At 35.2% G+C, this 24100-nt stretch overlaps 1 protein-coding gene across 5 annotated transcripts in view; it reads right to left on the bottom strand.

The window, feature by feature from the left end:
- The window catches only part of CARF (calcium responsive transcription factor), a 96376-nt gene that overhangs the window by 33798 nt on the left and 38478 nt on the right, over positions 1-24100 (bottom strand). The window contains exons 14-18 of one of the 5 annotated variants that reach the window (XM_082467082.1): positions 22451-22581; positions 21357-21726; positions 18620-19355; positions 16832-16860; positions 14377-15589 (exon numbers count right to left, since the gene is read on the bottom strand). In XM_082467082.1, the coding sequence (XP_082323208.1) occupies positions 19237-19355; positions 21357-21726; positions 22451-22581 (620 nt within the window). In that variant the 3' untranslated portion in view covers positions 14377-15589; positions 16832-16860; positions 18620-19236. Of the gene's footprint in view, positions 1-14376; positions 15590-16831; positions 19356-21356; positions 21727-22450; positions 22582-24100 lie in introns of those variants that run through there. The other 4 variants (XM_082467083.1, XM_082467084.1, XM_082467081.1 and 1 more) reach the window with 4 other exon arrangements.

Here is a 24100-nt window from a genome sequence, read left to right as displayed (position 1 = left end):
AGATTGCCTTTGGACTTAGTTTCACAGAAAAAAGAAAACACTCTTTATTTGGTTAAGCCAACATAATCATGTCTCTACTGTGACCAGCCAAAGGTGCTCCCTAGCAGGACTTCTCTGGTGGTGCAGTGGATAAGAATCTGCCTGCCAGTGCAAAGGACACGGATTAGATCCCTGGTCCGCGGAGATCCCACATGCCGTGGAGCAACTAAGCCTATGTGCCACAACTACTAAGCCTGCACTCTACAGCCCGCGAGCCACAACTACTGAGCCCACGTGCCACAACTACTGAAGCCCACGCACCTAGAGCCCATGCTCCACAACAAGAGAAGCCACTGCAATGAGAAGCCCACGCATTGCAACGAAGAGTAGCCCCCGTTCACCGGAACCAGAGAAAGTCCACGTGCAGCAACGAAGACCCAACACAGCCAAAAATTAATTAATTAATTAATTTAAAAAACAAACTAAAAAGATGCTCCCTAAGAGATACACCATCTTGAAAGTTAAGGATAATGCTTATGTTTCAGGATTTTAAAGCGCATTATTAATAAAATTAATTATAAAAATTATCATATATTGAGAAGCATGTATCAGATTCTGTTTAAGATCTTAACATGGGTTAACTCACTAAATCCTCATAACAATTCAGTTAGGTAGCTACTACTACTATTCCCTCAGATTAAAAAAATGAAAAACTGAAAGTCTCAGTAATCTGTCCAGCTAATACAGAGGAAGTAGGATTCAAACCCTAGCATATGCTCCTAACCACAAGTCCAAGCTATAATAATAAAAAAACACTTACTTTATGCCAGGCAAAATGCCAAGTGCTTTAACCAAAAAATATAAAGCACTAAGTCCAATGTCCAGTGCTCATTAAAATGTCAGTTCTGTTCCTTGTAAGTAATGTCTTCTTCCTCGGAATTCTTATATAATTTTATCTATATTCCTATTATGAAATTTACCATTTTCTATATTGAATAAAGTTAAATATCTCATGTAATAGACATTTAGTTCCTTTGAGGCAAACTTTTAAGTCATTCATTTTGGTATCCTACATGGCACCTAACTCTGTCAGTGACGGTACACACAAGGTTGAGTCATTATGACTGGAGGAGCCATGACAGTGGGGATTGGAAACTATAACATCAAAGGTGTTGCTATACAAACAGGCCGTTCTTGGGAATTACTTTAGACCAATAATATACCCTAAGTCACACAATAATATACATGTTTGTCTCACCCAGATTTGTGATACCGTTTTCTGTCTCATAATCTATCCTTGCCCTTCTCTTACAATCTCCTACTTCATCTTCCAACTTTACTGCTCCTGCAGAAACCCAAATGTGACATTATGTTGGAACTGCCTAGAGAACTTTCACATCTACTCAAGATGGAAAAAAAGTAACCAGATTTACCCTCCTGCCTGAAACAACTACAAAACTGGATAACTTCCCTGGTGGCGCAGTGGTTAGGAAGCCGCCTGCCAATGCAGGGGACATGGGTTCGAGACCTGGTCTGGGAAAATCCCACATGCCACGGCGCAACTAAGCCCATGTGCCACAACTACTGAGCCTGCGCTCTAGAGCCCACGAGCCACATCTACTGAGCCTGTGTGCCACAACTACTGAAGCCTGCACGCCTAGAGCCCGTGCTCCGCAACAAGAGAAGCAACCACAATGAGAAGCCTCCGCAGCGCAACAAGAAGTAGCCCCCGCTCACCGCGACTAGAGAAATCCTCCGTGCAACCAAGACCCAAAACAGCAAAAAATAAAAATAAATAAATATGTTAATTTATTAAAAAAAGAAAAACTGGATAAAATATATGAGACAATGATTCTCAAAACATTGGACATCATGCAACAGAGGACAGAGATCACTGAGAGATGGAAAACAAATGAGTTGAAGCTTATGTTACCCCATATTACCACCTGAAGAGAGTTTTCAGGCTGTAGCACATGGAAATGTAACCTAGGCCGAGCCTCTCTGGGTACAGGAGATGGAACCTGATATCAAGGAAGACCAAAGCAGCCAGAGCTTGTAGGATCAAGTACTGGAGAAGAGAGAGCTACACAGATTTGTGAAAATGACTATACTACCCAAAGCAATCTACAGATTCAATACAATCCCTATCAAACTACCAACGGCATTTTTCACAGAACTAGAACAAAAAATTTCACATCTGTATGGAAACACAAAAGACCCTGAATAGCCAAAGCAATCTTGAGAAAGAAAAACGAAGCCAGAGGAATCAGACTCCCTGACATCAGACTATACGACAAAGTTACAGTAATCAAGACAGTATGGTACTGGCAAAAAAACAGAAACATAGATCAATGGAACCGGATAGAAAGCCCAGAGATAAACCCACACACATATGGCCACCTTATTTTTGATAAAGGAGGCAAGAATATACAGTGGAGAAAAGAAAGCCTCTTCAATAAGTGGTGCTGGGAAAACTGGACAGCTACATGTAAAAAAATGAAATTACAACACTCCCTAATACCATACACAAAAATAAACTCAAAATGGATTAAAGACCTAAATGTAAGGGCAGACACTATAAAACTCTTAGAGGAAAACATAGGCAGAACACTCCATGACATAAATCACAGCAGGATCCTTTTTGACCCACCTCCTAGAGAAATGGAAATAAAAACAAAAATAAACAATTGGGACCTAATGAAACTTAAAAGCTTTTGCACAGCAAAGGAAACCATAAAGAAGACAAAAAGACAACCCTCAGAATGAAAGAAAATCCTTGCAAATGAAGCAACTGACAAAGGATTAATCTCCAAAATATACAAGCAGTTCATGCAGCTCAATATCACAAAAGCAAACAACCCAACCCAAAAATGGGCAGAAGACCTAAACAGACATTTCTCCAAAGAAGATATACAGATTGCCAACAACCACATGAAAGGATGCTCAACATCACTAATCATTAAAGAAATGCAAATCAAAACCACAATGAGGTATCACCTCACACTGGTCAGAATGGCCATCATCAAAAAATCTACAAACAATAAATGCTAGAGAGGGTGTGGAGAAAAGGGAACCTTCTTGCACTGTTGGTAGGAATGTAAATTAATACAGCCACTATGGAGAACAGTATGGAGGTTCCTTAAAAAACTAAAAATAGAACTACCATATGACCCAGCAATACCACTACGGGGCATATATCCTGAGAAAACCATAATTCAAAAAGAGAAATTTATCACAATGTTCATTGCAGCACTATTTACAATAGCCAGGACACGGAAGCAACCCAAGTGTCCATCGAAAGATGAATGGATAAAGAAGATGTGGCACATCGGGACTTCCCTGGTGGTGCAATGGTTAAGAATCCGCCTGACAATGCAGGGGACACGGGTTCGAGCCCTGGTCCGGGAAGATCCCACATGCCGCAGAGCAACTAAGCCCATGCACCACAACTACTGAGCCTGCGCTCTAGAGCCTGCGAGCCACAACTACTGAGCCTGCGTGCCACAACTACTGAAGCCCACATGCCTAGAGCCCGTGCTCCGCAACAAGAGAAGCCACCACAATGAGAAGTCCGTGCACCGCAACAAAGAGCAGCCCTCACTCGCCGCAACTAGAGAAACTGCACACGCAGCAATGAAGACCCAATGCAGCCAAAAAAAATTAAAAATAAATAAATTTATATAAAAATAAAGATGTGGCACATATATACAATGGAATATCACTCAGCCATAAAAAGAAACCAAATGGATCTAGAGTCTGTCATACAGAGTGAAGCAAGTCAGAAAGAGAAAAACAAATACCATATGCTAATACACATATATGGAAAACAAAAAAAAAATGGTTCTGATGAACCTAGGGGCAGGACAGGAATAAAGACGCAGACGTAGGGAATGGACTTGAGGACATGGGGAGGGGGAAGGGTAAGCTGGGACGAAGTGAGAGAGTAGCCTGACATATATACACTAGAAAATGTAAAATAGATAGCTAGTGAAAGCAGCTGCATAGTACAGGGAGATCAGCTCAGTGCTTTGTGACCACCTAGAGGGGTGGGATAGGGAGGGTGAGAGGGAGGCGCAAGAGGGAGGGGATATGGGGATACCTGATTCACTATGCTATACAGCAGAAACTAACACAACATTGTAAAGCAATTATACTCCAATAAAGATGGTAAAAATAAAAGAAAAAAAATCCAGAGATCTGCATTCAACAGAGTACTTACTGATCAGTGCATGAGTATAAGGAAACTACATGAGGCTAGGGAAAAAACAAGCTGAAAGGATTTGAGGGAACAACCCCTGAGGCTCAAAAGGGACAGAAGAGTGCCTGTTCCCACCAGCCAGAGGAGAAAGCCTCATTAATTCAAAAGCACAGTGTAGAGTACTCAGAAGTGTTCTGCCTCGACAGGGACTAAATTAACTCTAGATTAAATGCTGCTCTGTTCCTACATAACAAAGCTTGAAAGCAAGACATTAAAGTTTCCAAAAAACTTAACTGGGTCCTAGAACAAAACTCAAGTGCATTTGTAAGAACAACACTATCCAGAACCCAACAAGGTAAAGTTATGTCTGACACCCAGGCAAAAGTTACCAGAAATGCAAAGAAGCAGGAAAATATATAAAAATAATGAGAAGAAAAATCAGTCAATTGAAACTGCCTCAAAAAAAAAAATTAGTTTACAAAGATATTAAAATAGTTTTGTAGCTTCATTCCATATGTTAACCTAGAGGAAAGATGCAAAATATCAAATAGAGACATGGAAGATACAAAAAATTCCCATGTTAGATTTTTAAATATGAAAAATAGAGAGCTCTGGACAAGATGGTGGAGTAGAAGGACCTGAGCTCACCCCCTCTCAGGAAAACACCAAAATCACAACTAACTGCTGAAGAACCATTAACAAAAAAGGACTGGAACCTACCAAAAAAAAACTTCTACTTCCAAAGACAAAGAAGAAGCCACAATAAGACTTCCTTAGGCTCTAGTGCTGGGACATCTCAGGCCAAACAACCAAGAGGGTGGGAACACAGCCCCACCCATTAGCAGACAGGCTACTTCAAGTCTTCCTGAGCCCATAGTTGCCTCTAAACACACCCCTTGACACGGCCCTGCCCACTAGAGGGACAAGACTCAGCTCCACCCACCAGTGGGCAGGCACCAGTCCCTCCCACCAGGAAGCCTGCACAAGCCTCTTGGACCAGCCTCACCCACCAAGGGGCAGATACCAGAGGCAAGAGGAACTACAATCCTGCAGCCTGTAGGAATGCAAACACAGAAAATTAGACAAAATGAGAGCACAGGAGTATGTTCCAGATGAAGGAACAAAATAAAACCCCAGAAGAGTAACTAAGTAAAAATAGGCCATCTACCTGCAAAAGAATTCAGAGTAATGATCATAAAGATGATCCAAGATCTTGGAAAAAGAACAGAGGCACAGACCAAGAGGATACAAGAAATGTTTAACAAAGAGCTAAAAGAGTTAAAGAACAAACAAACAAAGCTGAACAAATAAAATAACTGAAATGAAGAATACACTAGAAGGACTCAAAAGCAGAATAAATGGGGCAGAAAAATGGATAAGTGAGCTGGAAAACAGAATGGTGGAAATCACTGCCGCAGAATAGAATAAAGCAAAAAGAAAAAAAAGAAATGAGGACAGTTTAAGAGACCTCTGGGACAATGTTAAGCAAACCAACATTCCCATTATAGGGGTCCCAGAAGGAGGAGAGAGAGAGAATAAGCCTGAAAAATATTTGAGGAGATAATAGCTGAAAACTTCCCTAACATGGGAAAGGAATAGTCACCCAAGTCCAGGAAGCACAGAGTCCCATACAGGATACAACCAAGGAGGAACATGCCAAGACACATAGTAACAAAACTGACAAAAATTAAAGGCAAAGAGAAAATACTAAAAGCAACAGAGAAAAGCAACAAATACCAGGGAATCCCCACAAGGTTATTAGCTGATTTTTCAGCAGAAACTTTGCAGCCCAGAGGGGAGTGGCACAACATGAAAGTGATGAAACGGAAAAACCTACAACCAATAATACTCTACCCAGCAAGGCTCTCATTCAGATTTCATGGAGAAATCAAAACCTGTTTACAAACAAGCAAAAGCTAAGAGAATTCAGCACCACTAAACCAGCTTTATAACAAATGCTAAAGGAACTCCTCTAGGTGGAAAAGGCCACAACTAGAAACAAGAAAATTATGAATGGGAAAGCTCACCAGTACAGGCAAACGTACAGTAAAGGTAGGAGATCATCCACACACAAATATGATATCAAAACAAGCAATTGTGAAAAGAGGGAAGTACAAACGCAGGATATTGGAAATGCATTTGAAATTAAGAGACCAGCAACTTAAAACAATCTTGTGTATATATATATATATATATAATATATATGTTATATATTTATATATAATTTATATATTGATTTGCTATATCAAAACCTCATGGTAACTGCAAACCAAAAATCTACAATGGATATACACACAAAAAAGAAAGAGAAATACAAACACAACACTAAATATAGTCATCAAATCACAAGAGAATATAAGAGGAAGGGAAGAAAAAAGACCTACAAGAACAATTCCTAAGCAATTAACAAAATGGCAATAAGAACATATATATTGGTAATTACCTTAAATGTAAATGGATTAAGTGCTCTAATCAAAAGACACAGACTGGCTGAATGGCTTCAAAAACAAAACCCATATATATGCTGTCTACAAGAGACCCACTTCAGATCTAAAGACACATACAGACTGAAAATGAGGGGATGGAAAAATGTATTCCATGCAAATGGAAATCAAAAGAAAGCTGAAGTAGCAATACTCGTATTAGACAAAACAGACTTTAAAATAAAGACTGTTACAAGAGACAAAGAAGGACACTACATAATGATCAAGGGATCAATCCAAGAAAAAGATATAACAATTGTAAATATATATGCTCCCAACAGAGGAGCACCTCAATATATAAGGCAAATGCTAACATCCAGAAAAGGAGATATCAACAGTAACACAATAATAGTGGGGGACTTAAAAACCCCACTTAACATCAATGGACAGATCATCCAGACTGAAAATCAACAAGGAAACACAGGTCATAAATGACACATTAAATCTGATGGACTTAATTGATATATATAGAGCATTCCATCTGAAAGCAGCAGAATACACATTCTTTTCAAGTGCATATGGAACATTCTACAGGATAATTCACAGGCTGGGCCATAAAGCAAGCCTCAATAAATTTAAGGAAATTAAAATCATATCAAGCATCTTTTCCACTACAACGCTATGACAGTAGAAATCAACTATAACAAAAAAAATGTAAAAAACCACAAACACAGTATGCTATTAAACAACCAACAGATACTGAAGAAATCAAAGAGGAAATCAAAAAATACCTAGAGACAAATGAAGATGAAAACATGATGTTCTAAAACTTATGGGATGCAGCAAAAGCATTTCTAAGAGAGAAAATTTCTGGCAATACAATCTCACCTCAGGAAACAAGAAAAATCCCAAATAAACAACCTAACCTTACACCTCAAACAATTAGAGAAAGAAGAACAAACAAAACCCAAAGTTAGCAAAAGGAAAGAAATCATAAAGACCAGAGCATAAATAAATAAAATAAAGATGAAGAAAACAATAGAAAAGGCCGATGAAACTGAAAGCTGGTTCTTTGAAAAGATAAACAAAATTGATAAACCTTTAGCCAGACTCATCAAGAAAAGGAGAGGGCTGAGATCAATAAAATTAGAAATGAAAAAGGAGAAATTACAATGGACACCACAGAAATACAAAGGATCATAAGAGACTACTAAAAGCAGCTATATGCCAAGAAAATGTACTACCTAGAAGAAATGCACAAATTCTTAGAAAGGTACACTCTCCCAAAACTGAACTAGGAAGAAATAGAAAATATGAACAGACAAATCACAAGTACTGAACTTGAAACTATGATTAAAATACTCCCCACAAACAAAAGGACAGGATCAGATGGCTTCACAGGGAAATTCTATCAAACATTCAGAGAAGAGTTAACACCTATCCTTCTGAAACTATTCCAAAAACTTGCAGGGGAAGGAACACTCCCAAACCCATTTTATGAAGCCACCATCACCCTGATACCAAAACCAGACAAAGATACCGCAAAAAAAGAAAATTACAGGCCAATATCACTGAAGAACACAGACGCAAAAATCCTTAAAAAAAATACTGGCATACTGAATCCACCAATACATTAAAAGCATCATACACCATGATCAAGTGGGATTTATCCCAGGAACGCAAGGATTTTTCAATATCCACAAATCGATCAGTGTGATACACCACATTAACAAAACTCAAGAATAAAAACCATATGATCATTTCAATAGATGCAGAAAAAGCTTTTGACAAATTCAACACCCATTTATGATAAAAACTCTCCAGAAAGTGGGTACAGAGGGAACCTACCTCAACATAATAAAGGTCATATATGACAAACCCACAGCTAACAGTATACTCAATAGTGAAAAGTTGAAAGCATTTCCTCCAAGATCAGGTATAAGACAAGGATATCCACTCTCGCCACTTTTCTTCAACATAGTTTTGGAAGTCCTAGCCATGGCAATCAGAGAAGACAAAGAAATAAAAAGGAATTCAAATTGGAAAAGAAGAAGTAAAACTGTCACTGTTGCAGATGACATGATACTATACATAGAAAATCCTAAGGATGCCACCAGAAAACTAGTAGAGCTCATCGATGAATTCGGTAGAGTTGCAGGATACAAAATTAATACACAGAAATCTCTTGCATTTCTATACACTAACAACAAAAGATCAGAAAGAGAAACTAAGGAAGCAATCCCATTTCCATCACATCAAAAAGAATAAAATACCTAGGAATGAACCTACCTAAGGAGGCAAAAGACCTGTACTCCAAAACCTATAAGACGCTGATGAAAGAAATTGAAGATGACACAAACAGATGGAAAGATATAGCATGTTCTTGGCTTAAAAGAATCAGTATTGTCAAAATGACTATACTACACAAGGTAATGTAAAGATTCAATGCAATTTTTATCAAATTACCAAGGGCACTTTTTGCAGAGAACAAAAGTCTTAAAATTTGTACAGAAACACAAAAGACCCCGAACAGCCAAAGCAATCTTGAGAAAGAAAAACGAAGCTAGAGGAATCAGGCTCCCTGACTTCAGACTATACTATAAATCTACAGTAATCAAAACAGTATGGTACTGGCACAAAAACAGACTTAGAGATCAATGGAACAGGATAGAAAGCCCAGAAATAAACCCACGCACCTATGGCCAATTAATCTACGACAAAGGAGGCAAGAATATACAATGGAGAAAAGACAGTCTCTTCAATAAGTGGTGCTGAGAAAACTGGACAGCTACATGTAAAAGAATGAAATTAGAACATTCTCTAACACCATAAAATCAATTCAAAATGGATTAAAGACGTAAATGTAAGACTGGATACTATAAAACTCTTAGAGGAAAACGTTGGCAGAACACTCTTTGACATAAATTGCAGCAATATCTTTTTGGACTCATCTCCTAGAGTAATGAAAATAAAACAAAAACTAATAAATGTCACCTAATTAAACTCAAAAGCTTTTGCACAACAAAGGAAACCATAAACAAAACAAAAAGACAACAAAAAGAATGGGAGAAAATATTTGCAAACGATGCAACTGACAAGGGATTAATCCCCAAAATATACAAACAGCTCATGCAGCTCGATACCAAAAAAACAAACAACCGAATCAAAAAATGGGCAGAAGATCTAAACAGACATTTCTCCACAGAAGACATACAGATGGCCAAGAGGCACATGAAAAGATGTTCAACATCACTAATTATTAGAAAAATGCAAATCAAAACTATTATGAGAGGTGTGAGTACATCCTCACACCAGTCAGAATGGCCATCATTAAAAAGTCTATAAACAAAAAATGCTGGAGAGGGTGTGGAGAAAAAGGAACTCTCCTACACTGTTGGTGGGAATGTAAATCGGTACAGACACTATGGAGAACAGTATGGAGGTTCCTTAAGAAACTAAAAATAGAGCTACCATATGATCCAGCAATCCCACTCCTGGGCATGTATCTGGAGAAAACCATAATTCAAAAAGATACACGCACCCCAATGTTCATTGCAGCTCTATTTACAATAGCCAAGGCATGAAAGTAACCTAAATGTCCATGTACAGATAAATGGATAAAGAAAATGTGGTACATATATACAATGGAATATTACTCAGCCATAAAAAAAGAATGAAATAATGTCATTTGCAGCAACATGGATGGATCTAGAGATTATCATATTAAGTGAAGTAAGTCACACAGAGAATCTAAAAAATGAATTTAAATTGAATCCAAAAGAATGATACAAATGAACTTATCTACAAAACAGAAACAAACTCAGACTTAGAAAACAAACTTATGGTTACCAAAGGGGAAAGGTGGGTGGGAGGGATAAATTAGGAAGTTGAGATTAACATATATACACTACAATATATAAAATAGATAATCAACAAGAACCTATTGTATAGCACTCAATTAGCACTCAATACTCTGTAACAACCTATATGGGAAACAGAATCTGAAAAAGAATAGATATATGTATTTGTATAACTAAATCACTTTGCTATACACCTGAAACTAATAAAACATTGTAAATCAACCATACTCCAATACAAAATAAAAATTAAAAAAACAAGCAAACTACAATGTCTTTGTTGAGAAATACACTAGGTCATTAATTACCAAGTTTTATTAAAAATCAGCCAATAACTCAATAATTTGGCATTAACAAACAGATTAGACACTTCAGAAGATCAGTGAAAGTGAATTTGAAGACAGAGCAAAATGAAATATACAACATGAACACAGATAGAAAAAAAGAATGAAAAAAATTAAAATGAGATATGGGATAACATCAAGCAGCCATATATATATATATATATATATTTGGAATACCTGACAGAGAGTAATGAAGGAAGACAAAGTTTTTTAAGGAAAAAAATGGTTGAAAAATTTCCCAATTTGATTAAAACTATAGATCCAAGAAGATCAAGAAACCCAAATACAAGAAATGTAAAGAAAACTACATCAAGGAATATCATAATGAAGTTGCTGAAAACCAGTGATAAAAATAAAATATTGGGCTTCCCTGGTGGCGCAGTGGTTGAGAATCTGCCTGCTAATGCAGGGGACACGGGTTCGAGCCCTGGTCTGGGAAGATCCCACATGCCACGGAGCAGCTGGGCCCGTGAGCCACAACTACTGAGCCTGCGCGTCTGGAGCCTGTGCCCCGCAACAGGAGGGGCCGTGATAGTGAAAGGCCCGCGCACCGCGATGAAGAGCGGTCCCCGCACGGCGATGAAGAGTGGTCCTCACTTGCCGCAACTAGAGAAAGCCCTTGCACGAACCGAAGACCCAACACAGCCAAAAATTAAAAATAAATAAATAAATAAATAAATAAAGTAGCTATTAAAAAAAAAAAAAGTTAACTACCCACATATTTAAAAAAAAATAAAAGATAAAAAAATAAAATATTAAAATCAGCCAAAGAAAAGAAAGACACATATTAAAGAACAAAGATTAAAATGATAGCAGATTTCTCACTGGAAACACAGTGGAGCAGCAATTTTAAAATAAAGGAAAAAACTATTAACTTGGAATTCTTTATCCAGGGAAAATATCATTCAAAAATGAAGGCAAAATAAAGGCTTTTTCAGACTGATAAGTCTGAAAAATTCATATGCAACAGATCTACCAGAAAGAAATGTTAAAGGAAGTTCCATTTAAAGGAATGTTAAAGGAAGTAAAAGGAAAAATGACTCCAAATGGAAATATGGATCTACACAAGGGAATGAAGAACAATGAAAGTAATAATTATGTGGGTAAATATAAAGATTTTTAATTATTTAAATCTCTTTATAAGATAACTGATTATTTAAGGTGTAAATAATAACAGTATACTGTGGGGCTGATAAGGTATATGGAAATAAATGTATGACAACAATAGCACAAAGGGGAGAAGGGAAAAAATGGAAGCATACTATTTTAAGAGTCTTACACTGTATGTGAAATGGTGGAATACTACTTGAAGTTACACGGTGATAGTTAAAGATGTACAGTATAAGCACTAAAGCAATCATTCAAATAACGAGAGTTACTGCTAATAAGTCAATAAAAGAGGTAAAACTGAATCATAAAAAGTTCAACTGCACCAAAAGAAGGCATACAAAAAAGAAAAAGGGAACAAAGTGTAGAGGGGACAAATAGAAAGCAAACAGCAAGATGGAAGACTTAAACCCAACCATATCAATAATAACATTAAATGTAACTGAAACCCAACAATAAATAAAACAGGATAAGGCATCCTGATGAATGAGTATGATCTATTCCAGGAATGCAAGGATACAAGGTTGTTTTGCCCTTTGAAATTCAAAGTCTCTCACCATATTGAGAAACTGAAAAAAGAAAAACCAAATAACCATCTCAATATATCCAGAAAAAGCACTCGATAAAATCAAATATCAATTCTTAATAAAAACTCTCAGCAAGCTAAGAACATAAGGAATCTCACTCAATTTAATAAAGGACTTATGCAAAAATCACGGTTAACATCACACTTAAAGGTGAAAGATCAGAAACAAAGCAAGGATGTCCACTCTAGTCACTTCCAATCAAAATTGTACTTTAGGTTCTAGCCAGTGTAATAGTTAAGAAAAAGAAATAAAAGGTATCCAGATTGGAAAGGAAGATATAAAACAGCATGATTGTCTATGTAGAAAATCTGATAGAATCTACCAAAGAGCTATTAGAACTAATATGAGTTTAGTAAGGTTGCAACATATAAGGTCCATATAAAAAATCAATTGTATTTCTATATACTAATGCAAAAATCAGATGTTGAAATTAAAAATAATACTATTTATAACGTCTTAGTGATAACTCTGACAAAAGACATGAGACTTCTACACTGAAAACTCTAATACATTGCAGAGAAAAATTAAAGAGTCAATATTAAAATTTCAATTACCCCCAAATTGATCTATATATTCTACATAATTCTATCAGGTTTTTTGTTTGTTTTTTAAGAAATTGACAAGGTGATTCTAAAATTCACATGAAAAAACAAAGGACTTTAGAATAGCCAAAACAAAGTTGAAAAAGAAGAGTAAGATTCAAGGACTTACACTACCTTACTTTAAGACTTATTATAAAGCTACAGTAACCAAGACAGTGTATAAAGCTACAGTAACCAAGACAGTGTGATATTCAGTATCAAGATAGAACAGAGTTGTTCAATCCCAGTACTGCTCACATTTTAGGCCAGATAATTTTTCGTTGTGGGAGCTGTCCTATGTACTGTACGATGCTGAGCAGCATTTCTGGCTTCTATCTACCAGAAACCAGTGGTATCTCCCCTGTTATGACAACTAAAATTGTCTCTAAACTTTGCCAAATGTACCCTAGAGGCAAAACTGCCCCAGTTGAGACCACTGAGATAGACGACAGATCAATGGAAGAGAACAGAGTCCAGAAACTGACCCACATATATGTGATGAATGGATTTTTCATCAACGGTATAAATTCAATTCAATGGAGAAAGTATAAGTTCTTTCAAAAAATGATGCTGGAACAAACGGATATTCATATGCCAAAAACAGTTAATCTATGCCTTGCCCTATGTACACAAAAATTAATTCAAAATGGATCATGGATCTAAATGTAAACCTAAAGTTATAAAACTTGCAGAAGAAAACAAGAAAACCTTGGGCTAGGCAAAGATCTCTTTGATACAACATGAAAATAGCATCCTTAAAGAAAAAAAGATAAATTAGATGTTATCAAAATTAAGAACTTCTGTCCTTTGAAAGATTCTGTTATGAGAGTGAAAAGATAAGCTACAGATCAGGTGAAAATATTTGTAAATCACATTGCTAATACTTGTATCTAGAATATACTTTTTAAACCTCTATAATGAGAAAACAACAATTAAATTTAAAAATAGGTGAAAGATTCAAACAGACACTTAAAGAAGAAATACAGATGGCAAATGAAACATGAAAAGATGCTCAACAATACTGGTTATTAGAGAAATGGAAATTAAAACCACAATGAGCTACTACTACACACCTATTATAACGCCTAAAATTTAAAAGGCTGTCCATACCAAGTGCTGCCTATAATATAGAGCACCTGGAACTCTCATACACTGCTGACTGGAATGTAAAATGGTACAATCACTTTGGAAGATCATTTGAGAGTTTCTTAAAAAGTTAAATTTATACCTACCATATGACCCAACCATTCTACTCCTATATTTACCCAAGAGAAATGAAAGCATATGTCCATACAAAGACTTACACAAATGTTCATAGCAGCTTTATTTGTAATAGCCAAGAAATATAAACAACCCAATGTCCATCAAAAGCTGAATGGATAAACAAATTATGGTATATTCATACAATGGACTACTCAACAGTAAAAAGGAATGAACTATTCATATATCTTGTGACATAGATGAATATCAGAATAACTATGCTGAGTGACCAAAGTCAGATTTTAAAAAGGCTCATACTATATGATTTCATTTTTATAAAATTGTAGACATAATAAATTGACCTCTAGTGACAGAAAGCAGTTCAGTAGTTGTTTGGGGATGGTGGGGTAAGGGTGGAGGCAGGAAGAAGTGGGAATGGATTACAAAGGGGCACCAGGAATCTTCTGGGGGTGATAGATATGTCCATTATTTGACTGTGGTGATGGTTTCATACACATATACATACATCAAAACTTACCAAATTGTATACTATAAATATGTGCAGTTTATTTTATGTCAATTATATACTTAAATAGAGATATTTAAAAATTAAAACTCTGCTGGTATCTAACTCCCATTCTCTCCTCTGGTTTTAGAATTCTTTTGTTAATTGAGATATAATTGACATATAACATTTAAGGTGTACAATGTGTTAACTGGGTAATTTATATATTGCAATACGATTACCACTGTAGCTTTAGCTAACACCTCTATCATGTCACATAATTATTATTTCTTTTTTGTAGTGAGAACAATTAAGATCTAGTCTCTGAGCAACTTTGATGTTTATAATACAGTATCGTTGACTATAATCACCATGCAGTACATCAGATCTCCAGGAATTATGTATCTACTAGTTGCAAGTTTGTACCATTAAGCAACATCTCCCCTGCACTCTTACACCCATATCACATTCTCAAAGGTTTTCCATATTAATCATACAGTTGATTTTTCTCATGAATCAATTTAGGGTTCATTAACAAATGCGATTTCTTAAAAATTCTGAGTTTATTCCTTAAGTTTTAAGAATTCAGTCGGCAATGAATATTATATTATTCAACAACAGAATTCATAGCTAACATGTATGTGGCAAAAGTATACTAGGCTTTGCCATTACCATTATGTTAAATGAGTAGAATTACAGATATTTAGATTAAAATAATACACCATTTAAGATGTCTAAAGCCTAATCAGTTGATGGGGAAGAGACGATGCAGTCCCCCTCTGGAGAGAGAGTAAGATATTCTATGGTCCTGAAAAATAGGTAGAGTGGAATAAAGGAAAAAAAAAAAGCAAAGAGGGAAAAAATTAATGATTTTGTGACTTTCAGAAGTATGTGACACAAAATCACAAAAATATAAAACTGTACTTGAAGATGTTATAATGCCAAAATGTGGGGCGGTGGGGGGAAAGAATTACTTACACCCTATTAAACGCATTGTTTTAAAATGTTCATAGTTGGCTGAGTTGAGAGCACTGAATGCATATATATCCCCAAACATAATGATAACAGGAGTTACTGGTAGTTATGCTTAAAAACATTCAGGTTCCAAATTGAACATAAATCTCTAGCCAAAATTCTCAGGTACTAATGTGTTTATTCAGCATCTTCAAGATGAACAAAATTACCACTACACTCAGGAAAAGTATAAAAAGGAAACTAACAAGCTTAAGAAAAAAGTAACACAGGATTTTTTAATGAAAAAAATCACATTATAACAAGGACAGTAAACATTAAGTTACTATATATATATATATATACACACACACACATATATACACACATTATTTAATTTTTTTAAAAACCTGGTACAAAATTAAACTGCATCTTTCTCATATTCACATGATTAAGTATGTATTTTGACAGGATATAAAGATGAAACACAAGCTGGTAGGCCTCAAGATTAGAAACTCTAATGCAGGACCATATCACCAAGACTATTTTCTATCAGTTTTGTGACTTTTAGAAAACATTTACCTTGTATAAAACATAAAAGCTTTTTCTTTTAAGTATGTTAACTGCTTACACAGAAAATCAATATTGAGGGAAGGACCCACCATGCCTGTGTTTATAATTCACTGTAGTATACATAGTGTTCACTTGGAGGCTTAGTTATAATGATAACTACAATAAAGAAACAAGCTCAGCTGTAATTATGAATTCTAACTGCTTATTTTGAACATCCAACTTTCTACTACAGATATTACACCTTGTAATACATGACACAGAACATATGTCAAACTTTGCTGCAGAGCTGTTAGGAGAATGCCAAATACAGATACTGAAAACTTTATGCGCTGTATTTAATACCCTGTGCATTTTAAAATTAACTGAATATTTTAAAAATGTAAACATACTTTTAAAAAAGCAATGCTAAGCACCTTTAAAATACAATACCGATATACTGTGACTGAACATGCATTTGGAGGACAAATTAATTTTTAAAAATTAATTTAGAAACCATTTTTAAAGAGCTACTCATTAAAATACTTACATGAAAATATTGATAGTTCCAGTTCCTACCTAAAAACCAAAAGAGTATACAATTAGGGACTTAAACCTTCATGCTCTTTTTTTTTTCTTCTTGTTTGTGGGGAAGATTCACTGCAACTTTCTGTCCTCACAAAAAAAAGTATCAGAAGAGACACATAGAATTAAGTGAGAAATGTTTTTAAACTATGTTTTGTTCTTGATCAAGTGCCAAACTCTGGATCCTCTGACATCTCTCATCCTCCTAGGTAACTGACTAGAGTTTGTATCTTAACAAGCATTTCTCCTTAGCAACTCAACATCAAAAAGCAAGGAATGTCTCCAAAGGAATATAGTTCAATAAACTATAATAAACTATTGTCATTAATGAAAGGTGAAGATCTATTATTTAAAATCTTGAAAAAAGTTTCCATAAAAACTAGAAATAACAAATGAAATGAATATTACCCACAGTGCAACACTAAACTATAAATTAATTTGGACTTATACCTTTTAAGTACACACAGACTAAGAGAAAACTGGGCTTGAGGTAACTAAGAGTTGTGTTTAACTTAGCATAACATAGATTTGGCAGCCTGTCTCTATAAATGCTGACATCAAGTATTTTCAATTCTTAGGAAAAATAAAAGCAATTCTTATTAAAAAATTATGTATGTAACTGAATATTAACTTTGCATTAAATAGAGGTACAAATAAATTTTATGTTAAATAGGGTATAAATATAAAGAGCAAGGAATTTTATAATTCCATCTGTTTCTAACATAACAGTGCTTTATACTTAGATACATGTTGTGTACCTGAAACAATTAAAGTGAATTAAGAATGGGAGATTGGACTTAGAAAAGCCAAAAAGACTCATATTTATATAAAGTATTAAGGTTAAATTTCATATTCTGCATGCTTTCATATTAAACATTAATATCCATTGGAAATGCTTATTACTTTTAAATAAAAATTTAAATATACCTACAAATGATCTCTGGGGGAAAAAAAGGCTTTAGGTTGATTTCTTGACAGCTATAATTGACATTTCCAGTTCACCGGCCTTATAGAAACCAGTAGCTTATAATGAATATACTGATTAGTACTTATTCAGAATTTGAAGTAAATATACTTACAAAAAGACTCACATTCATGTAAAGTATTAAGGCTGAATTTCATATTATATTCTGCATGCTTTGAATATTAAACATTAATATCCATTTGAAATTCTTATTTTTAAATAAAAATTTAAATAAACCCACATATGGTCTCTAGGGGGAAAAGAGCCTTTAGGTGATTTCTTGATAGTTATAATTGACATTTCTAGGTTACCAACCTTCTGGAAAAGAGAAGCTTATAATGAATATACTGATTAGTACTTATTCAGTATTTGAAGTAAATATGCTTATTCAACAAGCAAATATAACACACCAGTTGTTTTAAAGTTTTAAATATGAATTAAATTTTCAACTATAAATCTTTACCTTTAAATACTATAAATTCTAATACCATCAATTCATTAAGAACTCTGGCACAGAAAAATAAATACAACTCAAATTCTTTTCTAACCAGAGCTGAATCTTCAATACAAAATAGGAAGAAAAAAAAAAAAAAAATCTTCTGCTGATATCAAAAAGTTCCCCTAATTATCTGTTAACACCAGGGAATTCTATTATTCTTTCTGAATTCTCTCAATTTCTACATTTTTCAACCCATAAGTAGTATTTTAACTACAATACTGTATAAATCCATGCAAAATACATTTATTTCTCTTGCTTATCTGATTCAAGTTAAAACTCTCAGTACTTACCAAGACACTGTAAATTTCTACTAGATGACCATTGGTATACTACTGGTTTGTAGTTATAAGTATAAAAATTAGAATAGAAGAAGCTAAAATGCAACTATATAGTTTTCACAGATGTGAATGTTGGGCTTCATGTTATGATGTAAAATCTGTTGTTTTTCTTTCCAAATGAGACAGACCTCAGATATTCTCTCATCTGCCAATTTAAAAAATTTTTTCACAACTTTAAAGAGGGAATAACTCTTTCAGAACTCAAAAAAATTCATCACACACACACACACACACAAACTCGCATACTTTTTTGTTGTTCTTTTTGAAGAACCAAAATTAGATATTTCCAGAGGATGAATTAGATAAGTGGATAAGTTCAGATGACCTTTTGAAATACTGGCCTTATCAGATAATCAAAAAGCATAAGAATTATACAAAATAAGACGAATAAAATATCTCTTAAGGTAAAAATAGGGAGTTAGCAACAAATATGTCAGTTTTAAATTAAAGCTGCTCATTAAACCAGTCTTCAGTCCACTTATCACAACGCTGCACTTTGATAATATTCACCTTCTTTTTTATGACATCAGAAGTCACCAGAGTTGTAAATTCTGAAAAGCTTCAATAATTTATGTAGCAGACAATTTCTTACAGTCCAAATTTTTTTTTGCTTCCATAGATAATGCTGGTTCTTTGGGTTCTTGCTTAACTTGGTTCACAGAAATGGTACCTTCTGGACTTTCTTCAACTTTAAAACCGAATATAAAAGAAAAACCCTAAGGGTTAATATAATTTATAATATTCTAAAGATAGAATTATATGAATTTAGAAGGCAAAAAAAAAAACAGTAGTTTGGAAAAAGAATCAAGTAATTTAGAAAATCAGTTGGTGTATTTGAGATCTCAGTGCTTCTGACATCTTAACAGTCATTCATATTAAATTCCTTCAGTACGGAAAAAAAAGAGACCAAGAAAACTGCAAAGTTATTCTCTTCAAAAGATTCTTTGACCAAAAATCAGTCCATAATTTGATAAAATTATGAGGAATATCTCATATTTAAACTCGACTGTCTTTAAAAATATGTGTGACTAAAAGTCAGGAAGCCTCTCATTATTTGAAAATCATTTTTTTTACAAACACCAAACATATACTACAAATCCACTGATGTGTTACCATTCTCATATGGTCTCCATACTCACTCAATGTTCTCTCCCTAAAGAAACCGCACTACTTAAGTACTTCAGAAAAAATATGCAACATCTTAAACGATAGCTCTGACTTAGCTGCACGAGCTATGTGTTTGCTTATGGGAAACCTTTCAGAATGTACTACCATTCTGATTTCAAAGTACCTATGACCAAATTAATGTAAATGTAGCAAACCAGCAACACTACTGTGATCTGGCAGGTGGGATACCTAAGATAAAATCTTTCTCTCTCTTTCTCAGGAATATCAGTTTTTCAGTTGCTATGGAGAACCAAGGTTAAGGGGACTATACTTGCTCAGAAAAGTGTGTTGAACACACCTAAAGCTTGTCACATACAGGTGTGTTAGTTTAGCCTATACCATATCGAGAAAACCAGTAGAGGATGGATTTGAGTGATCCTGAGAATTCATATTTAGGTGAAGTAGTCCCTAAAATCATGATCTAACTTGATAGATAATGCAAGTTCAGATCCAAAGAGGGTCTCCTTTAAGGCAATCTGAATTAGAGCTCCCAGAAAACCTTGGCACAATGGAGGGAGGAGAGATCTTAGAACTGGAAGAAGCTTTGGAGGCCGACAGATCCGGGTTTAAATGCCTTCTCTGTCACTTACTACATGTGATTTTTAGGCAATTACTTAACCTCCCAGAGCCTTGGTCTCCCCATCTGCAGAATGGGGACACTACTAGCTATTTCATGGAGTAGTTGTGAGGATTAGTTCATGTATATTCCTTTTCTCTCTCTTCTCCTAAAGTTCCTAAAGACAACTGCCACAGCCCTCTGGATAAATTTTCTTGAAAGTATGCTTCTTATAAATTTAAAAGACAATGATTTTTTTCTGGAAGGCACTATCTCACACATGCAGGGAAAAATATATGGTCTAAGGATAATTTCTATGAAGACTTTTGTTCTTCAAAGCAAACTGCAAATCTTTTCCCACAAAAATGCCCAATCCAGAACAATTTGTGCGAAAAGAAGTGACATAGGTCAAGTAGCAGTTAACAGAGTTTATTACTACGTTGACTGGGTTCATTCCAAAGTGAAGGCAACAAAGTCTTGGATTAAAACCAAGTCCCCAGGTCTTACTAGTTCCCTTTCAATTTCTATAGAACTCAACATTTAAGTCTATAACTCAAAATCTTCCTTTTAACCTTTACATCTGCCAACTTCATCCCATTTTTCTTTGTGTGTGTGTATCAGTTTTTCCATAATAACCTTTACACTACATAGTTTTCCTTTTAGAGTTTCTCTAATTTTTTTTCATGCATTCAAAAATGACCTTCCTGATTTCACATCACCACAGACTTTCCACATAAAACTAGGTAATTAGTGAATGAATAATTTTGATAAAGAAAAACATTAAAAAGTTTAAAAGTTATTAAACTCATGCTCACCAAATTTCTTCCCTTTTTCTCCTGGTTTTACTTGATTTATTTATATATTATAAACCCACTGAGTAGAAATGACAGTTTTTTTTTCTCTAGTGTAATAGTGATGATAGTCCATAAAGGTTAAAAAAAATAAAATCATATGATTTTAACTTACTAAGAGCTGGGTGGCTGTCTATAATCTGTATTGGAATGGTCTGCACATTTCCCAGCAGAATCCGATGAACATTCCCTTCCAGATTCTCTGTATCCTCAACATCTCCAACTTCCACCAGCTGATCAACTGCAACCAGATTTTGATCTGGTCCTGGAAGGTTACCCATGGTAGAGGAAATACTATTGTTTTGGGTTAGGCATGTATCTGTTTGAAGGCAATGAGTTTGACCAAGCAGTAGAGAATTATTATTCATTACAGCACTTCCTATTGAATCCAGAAGTCTTGAAGGACTGGAGGAGGGGTGATTATTTACTGATATCAGAGCTGGTGATCCATCAGAAGAAGTGAATCTTGGTTGCAACTGCAAACCCTTTTGAACCAAAAAGAGTTACATCAAAATGTTTGAATTTACTATGTATGTTTTTCTTATCGAATATATTACTCATTTGACACAAAATTGGAATAAAAGCTAAGAGGATAGTTACTAACAAATATTAAGTGAGAACAGAAACGAGAACCAAAGGAAAATTAGTACAACTAATTTTATCGCATGCATAGTCAATTCAAACTTTTCCAAAACATATTGTTTAAATTATCATCTTAAATCAAGACACAAAAAAGTCAGAAAATTAGGGGCTTCCCTGGTGGCGCAGTGGTTGAGGGTCTGCCTGCCAATGCAGGGGACGCGGGTTCGAGCCCTGGTCCGGGAAGATCCCACATGCCGCGGAGCAAATGGGCCCGTGAGCCACAATTACTGAGCCTGCGCGTCTGGAGCCTGTGCTCCACAACAAGAGAGGCCGCAATAGTGAGAGGCCCGCGCACCGCGATGAAGAGTGGCCCCCGCTTGCCACAACTAGAGGAAGCCCTCGCACAGAAACGAAGATCCAACACAGCCATAACTAACTAACTAACTAAATAAATAAAATAAAATAAGCAATGTTTAAAAAAAAAAAAAAAGTCAGAAAATTAATGATGAAAACATCTTTGATCATCTTTATAATTCTATAACAATTCTGTTAAATCCCTAAGAAAAGAGGGAAGATTGAGGAAGAACGATAAGGGCCCCAAATTTGGCTATTACACTGGATACTTACCTGTAGTTGTGTGAATATTTTTGGCTGAAATGAAGAAAGTGAGGACAGCAAGTGCGCTGGCTCTGGAGACAAAGAACTCCTTGTCTGATTTGTTTCCACTTTGCTGGAAAGTGCTTCTCCTTGTGAATTTCCTAAATTATATAAAAAATAAACTATTAAAGTAATTTTTATGGCTTCTAGGATATACTTTATTACAATCCTTACTATCAGAAATGGAATAGGAAATAAGGTCAAAGGTTTGAAAAGGACTTTAGGAAGTTATCTAGTCTACTATTTCCAGAACCTGGTAGATCATCAGAATCACTAAACTTTAAAAAATAAGTTCCTAGATTCAACCTCCAGTAATTTTAATTCAGTATATCTAGGAAGGGATGTAAGAAGCTATTTTTTTCCTTAAAAGATTCTATACCTGTAGTTCTAATCTAGTCCATTTTTTTCATGCTATAATGCTGGACCTAAGCTTCTCCAGATGTGGAACACCTATTGAATATCTGAGTTACAAAGATCAAACTTAACTCATCTTTGATAGCCTTGTGCCTAGGACAATGCCTGGCATAAAGCAGGTCTTCAATAATAATAGTACTAAATTTCTTTCAATAACTCATATTTGAATAAATGAAGAAGAGTAAAAATTTTTCTTTTCTAAATAAATATCTCAATTTTTAAAGTAATTGCCCTTAGGGAATTTGAGTCCTTCTCATGTAATTCTTATATGTTAACCCAAATATACTCATCTCTTTAAGGTAATCAAAAACCAATTAAAACCAATCATCAACAACTATTTATTGCTTCCATACCGCATATCGCACCCGTGTAACCGAGTAATTTGAAAAAATGGTCCTGGTGTCAGACAAGGATGGATTTAAGTGCTGGCTTTTCTCTGTAGCCTTCAACATTCTATTTAACTCAGTTTCTAAACTTCAGTCTCCTCATGTGTAAAATCAGGATAATAAGAGAATTTTCCTCAAAGGATTAACAGTACCCTCACATTTCTTGGCTGCTTCATTTCTAATTGTCCCACCTCACTATGCTGCAGTTACCCGCTACTATGATTATACCTGGGACTATTCCACATGTAAAATCTCTAATTCAAACATCCCATTCTCTGATCACAACCTCTATTCTTCCAGGGATTTTGCTCAGGTACTCTACTACAATTGTGCTTCAACTTCATGTGGATCTCCAGTTAACTAATTCCTCAGTTTTCTTCAGATCCATCACTGTCTTCCTTAATAAAATTCTCTCCCCATCCAGCTTAGAGTCCTGGGCTTATAATTTTAGTCACTCTCTTGCAAATACCTTAAACTCCCTTTCCTCTCCGTCCTTTGGTCATAACGCCCTGGTAAAATCCTAATTCTGGATGAAAATGCCTTCCAGGGCCTATACCTGTAAAGCTGACTGTCACTGAAGAAGAAATTCGCTGCCACTACTAATACCAATTCCTGATCATCAGCCTCAATAGGACCTTCATGTATATGACAATCTTATAATGTTTCTCTCACTCTGTATCAGGGAGGATGTTAAATCTCCATTTTCCTCAAATCTTGGTCACCTTCCTGTGATCTTTTCTCATTCTTAACACTCTTACTTAAAGAGAAAAGAGAAGCTATCACATAGAACTGTACTCAACTTCCCATCACCAAACCTATC

This window comes from Balaenoptera physalus (assembly GCF_965194825.1).
Source record: "Balaenoptera physalus genome assembly, chromosome: 6".
Taxonomy (NCBI): domain Eukaryota; kingdom Metazoa; phylum Chordata; class Mammalia; order Artiodactyla; family Balaenopteridae; genus Balaenoptera; species Balaenoptera physalus.
The sequence above is the reverse complement of the archived record's forward strand: the minus strand, read 5'-3'. Positions and strand labels throughout refer to the sequence as shown.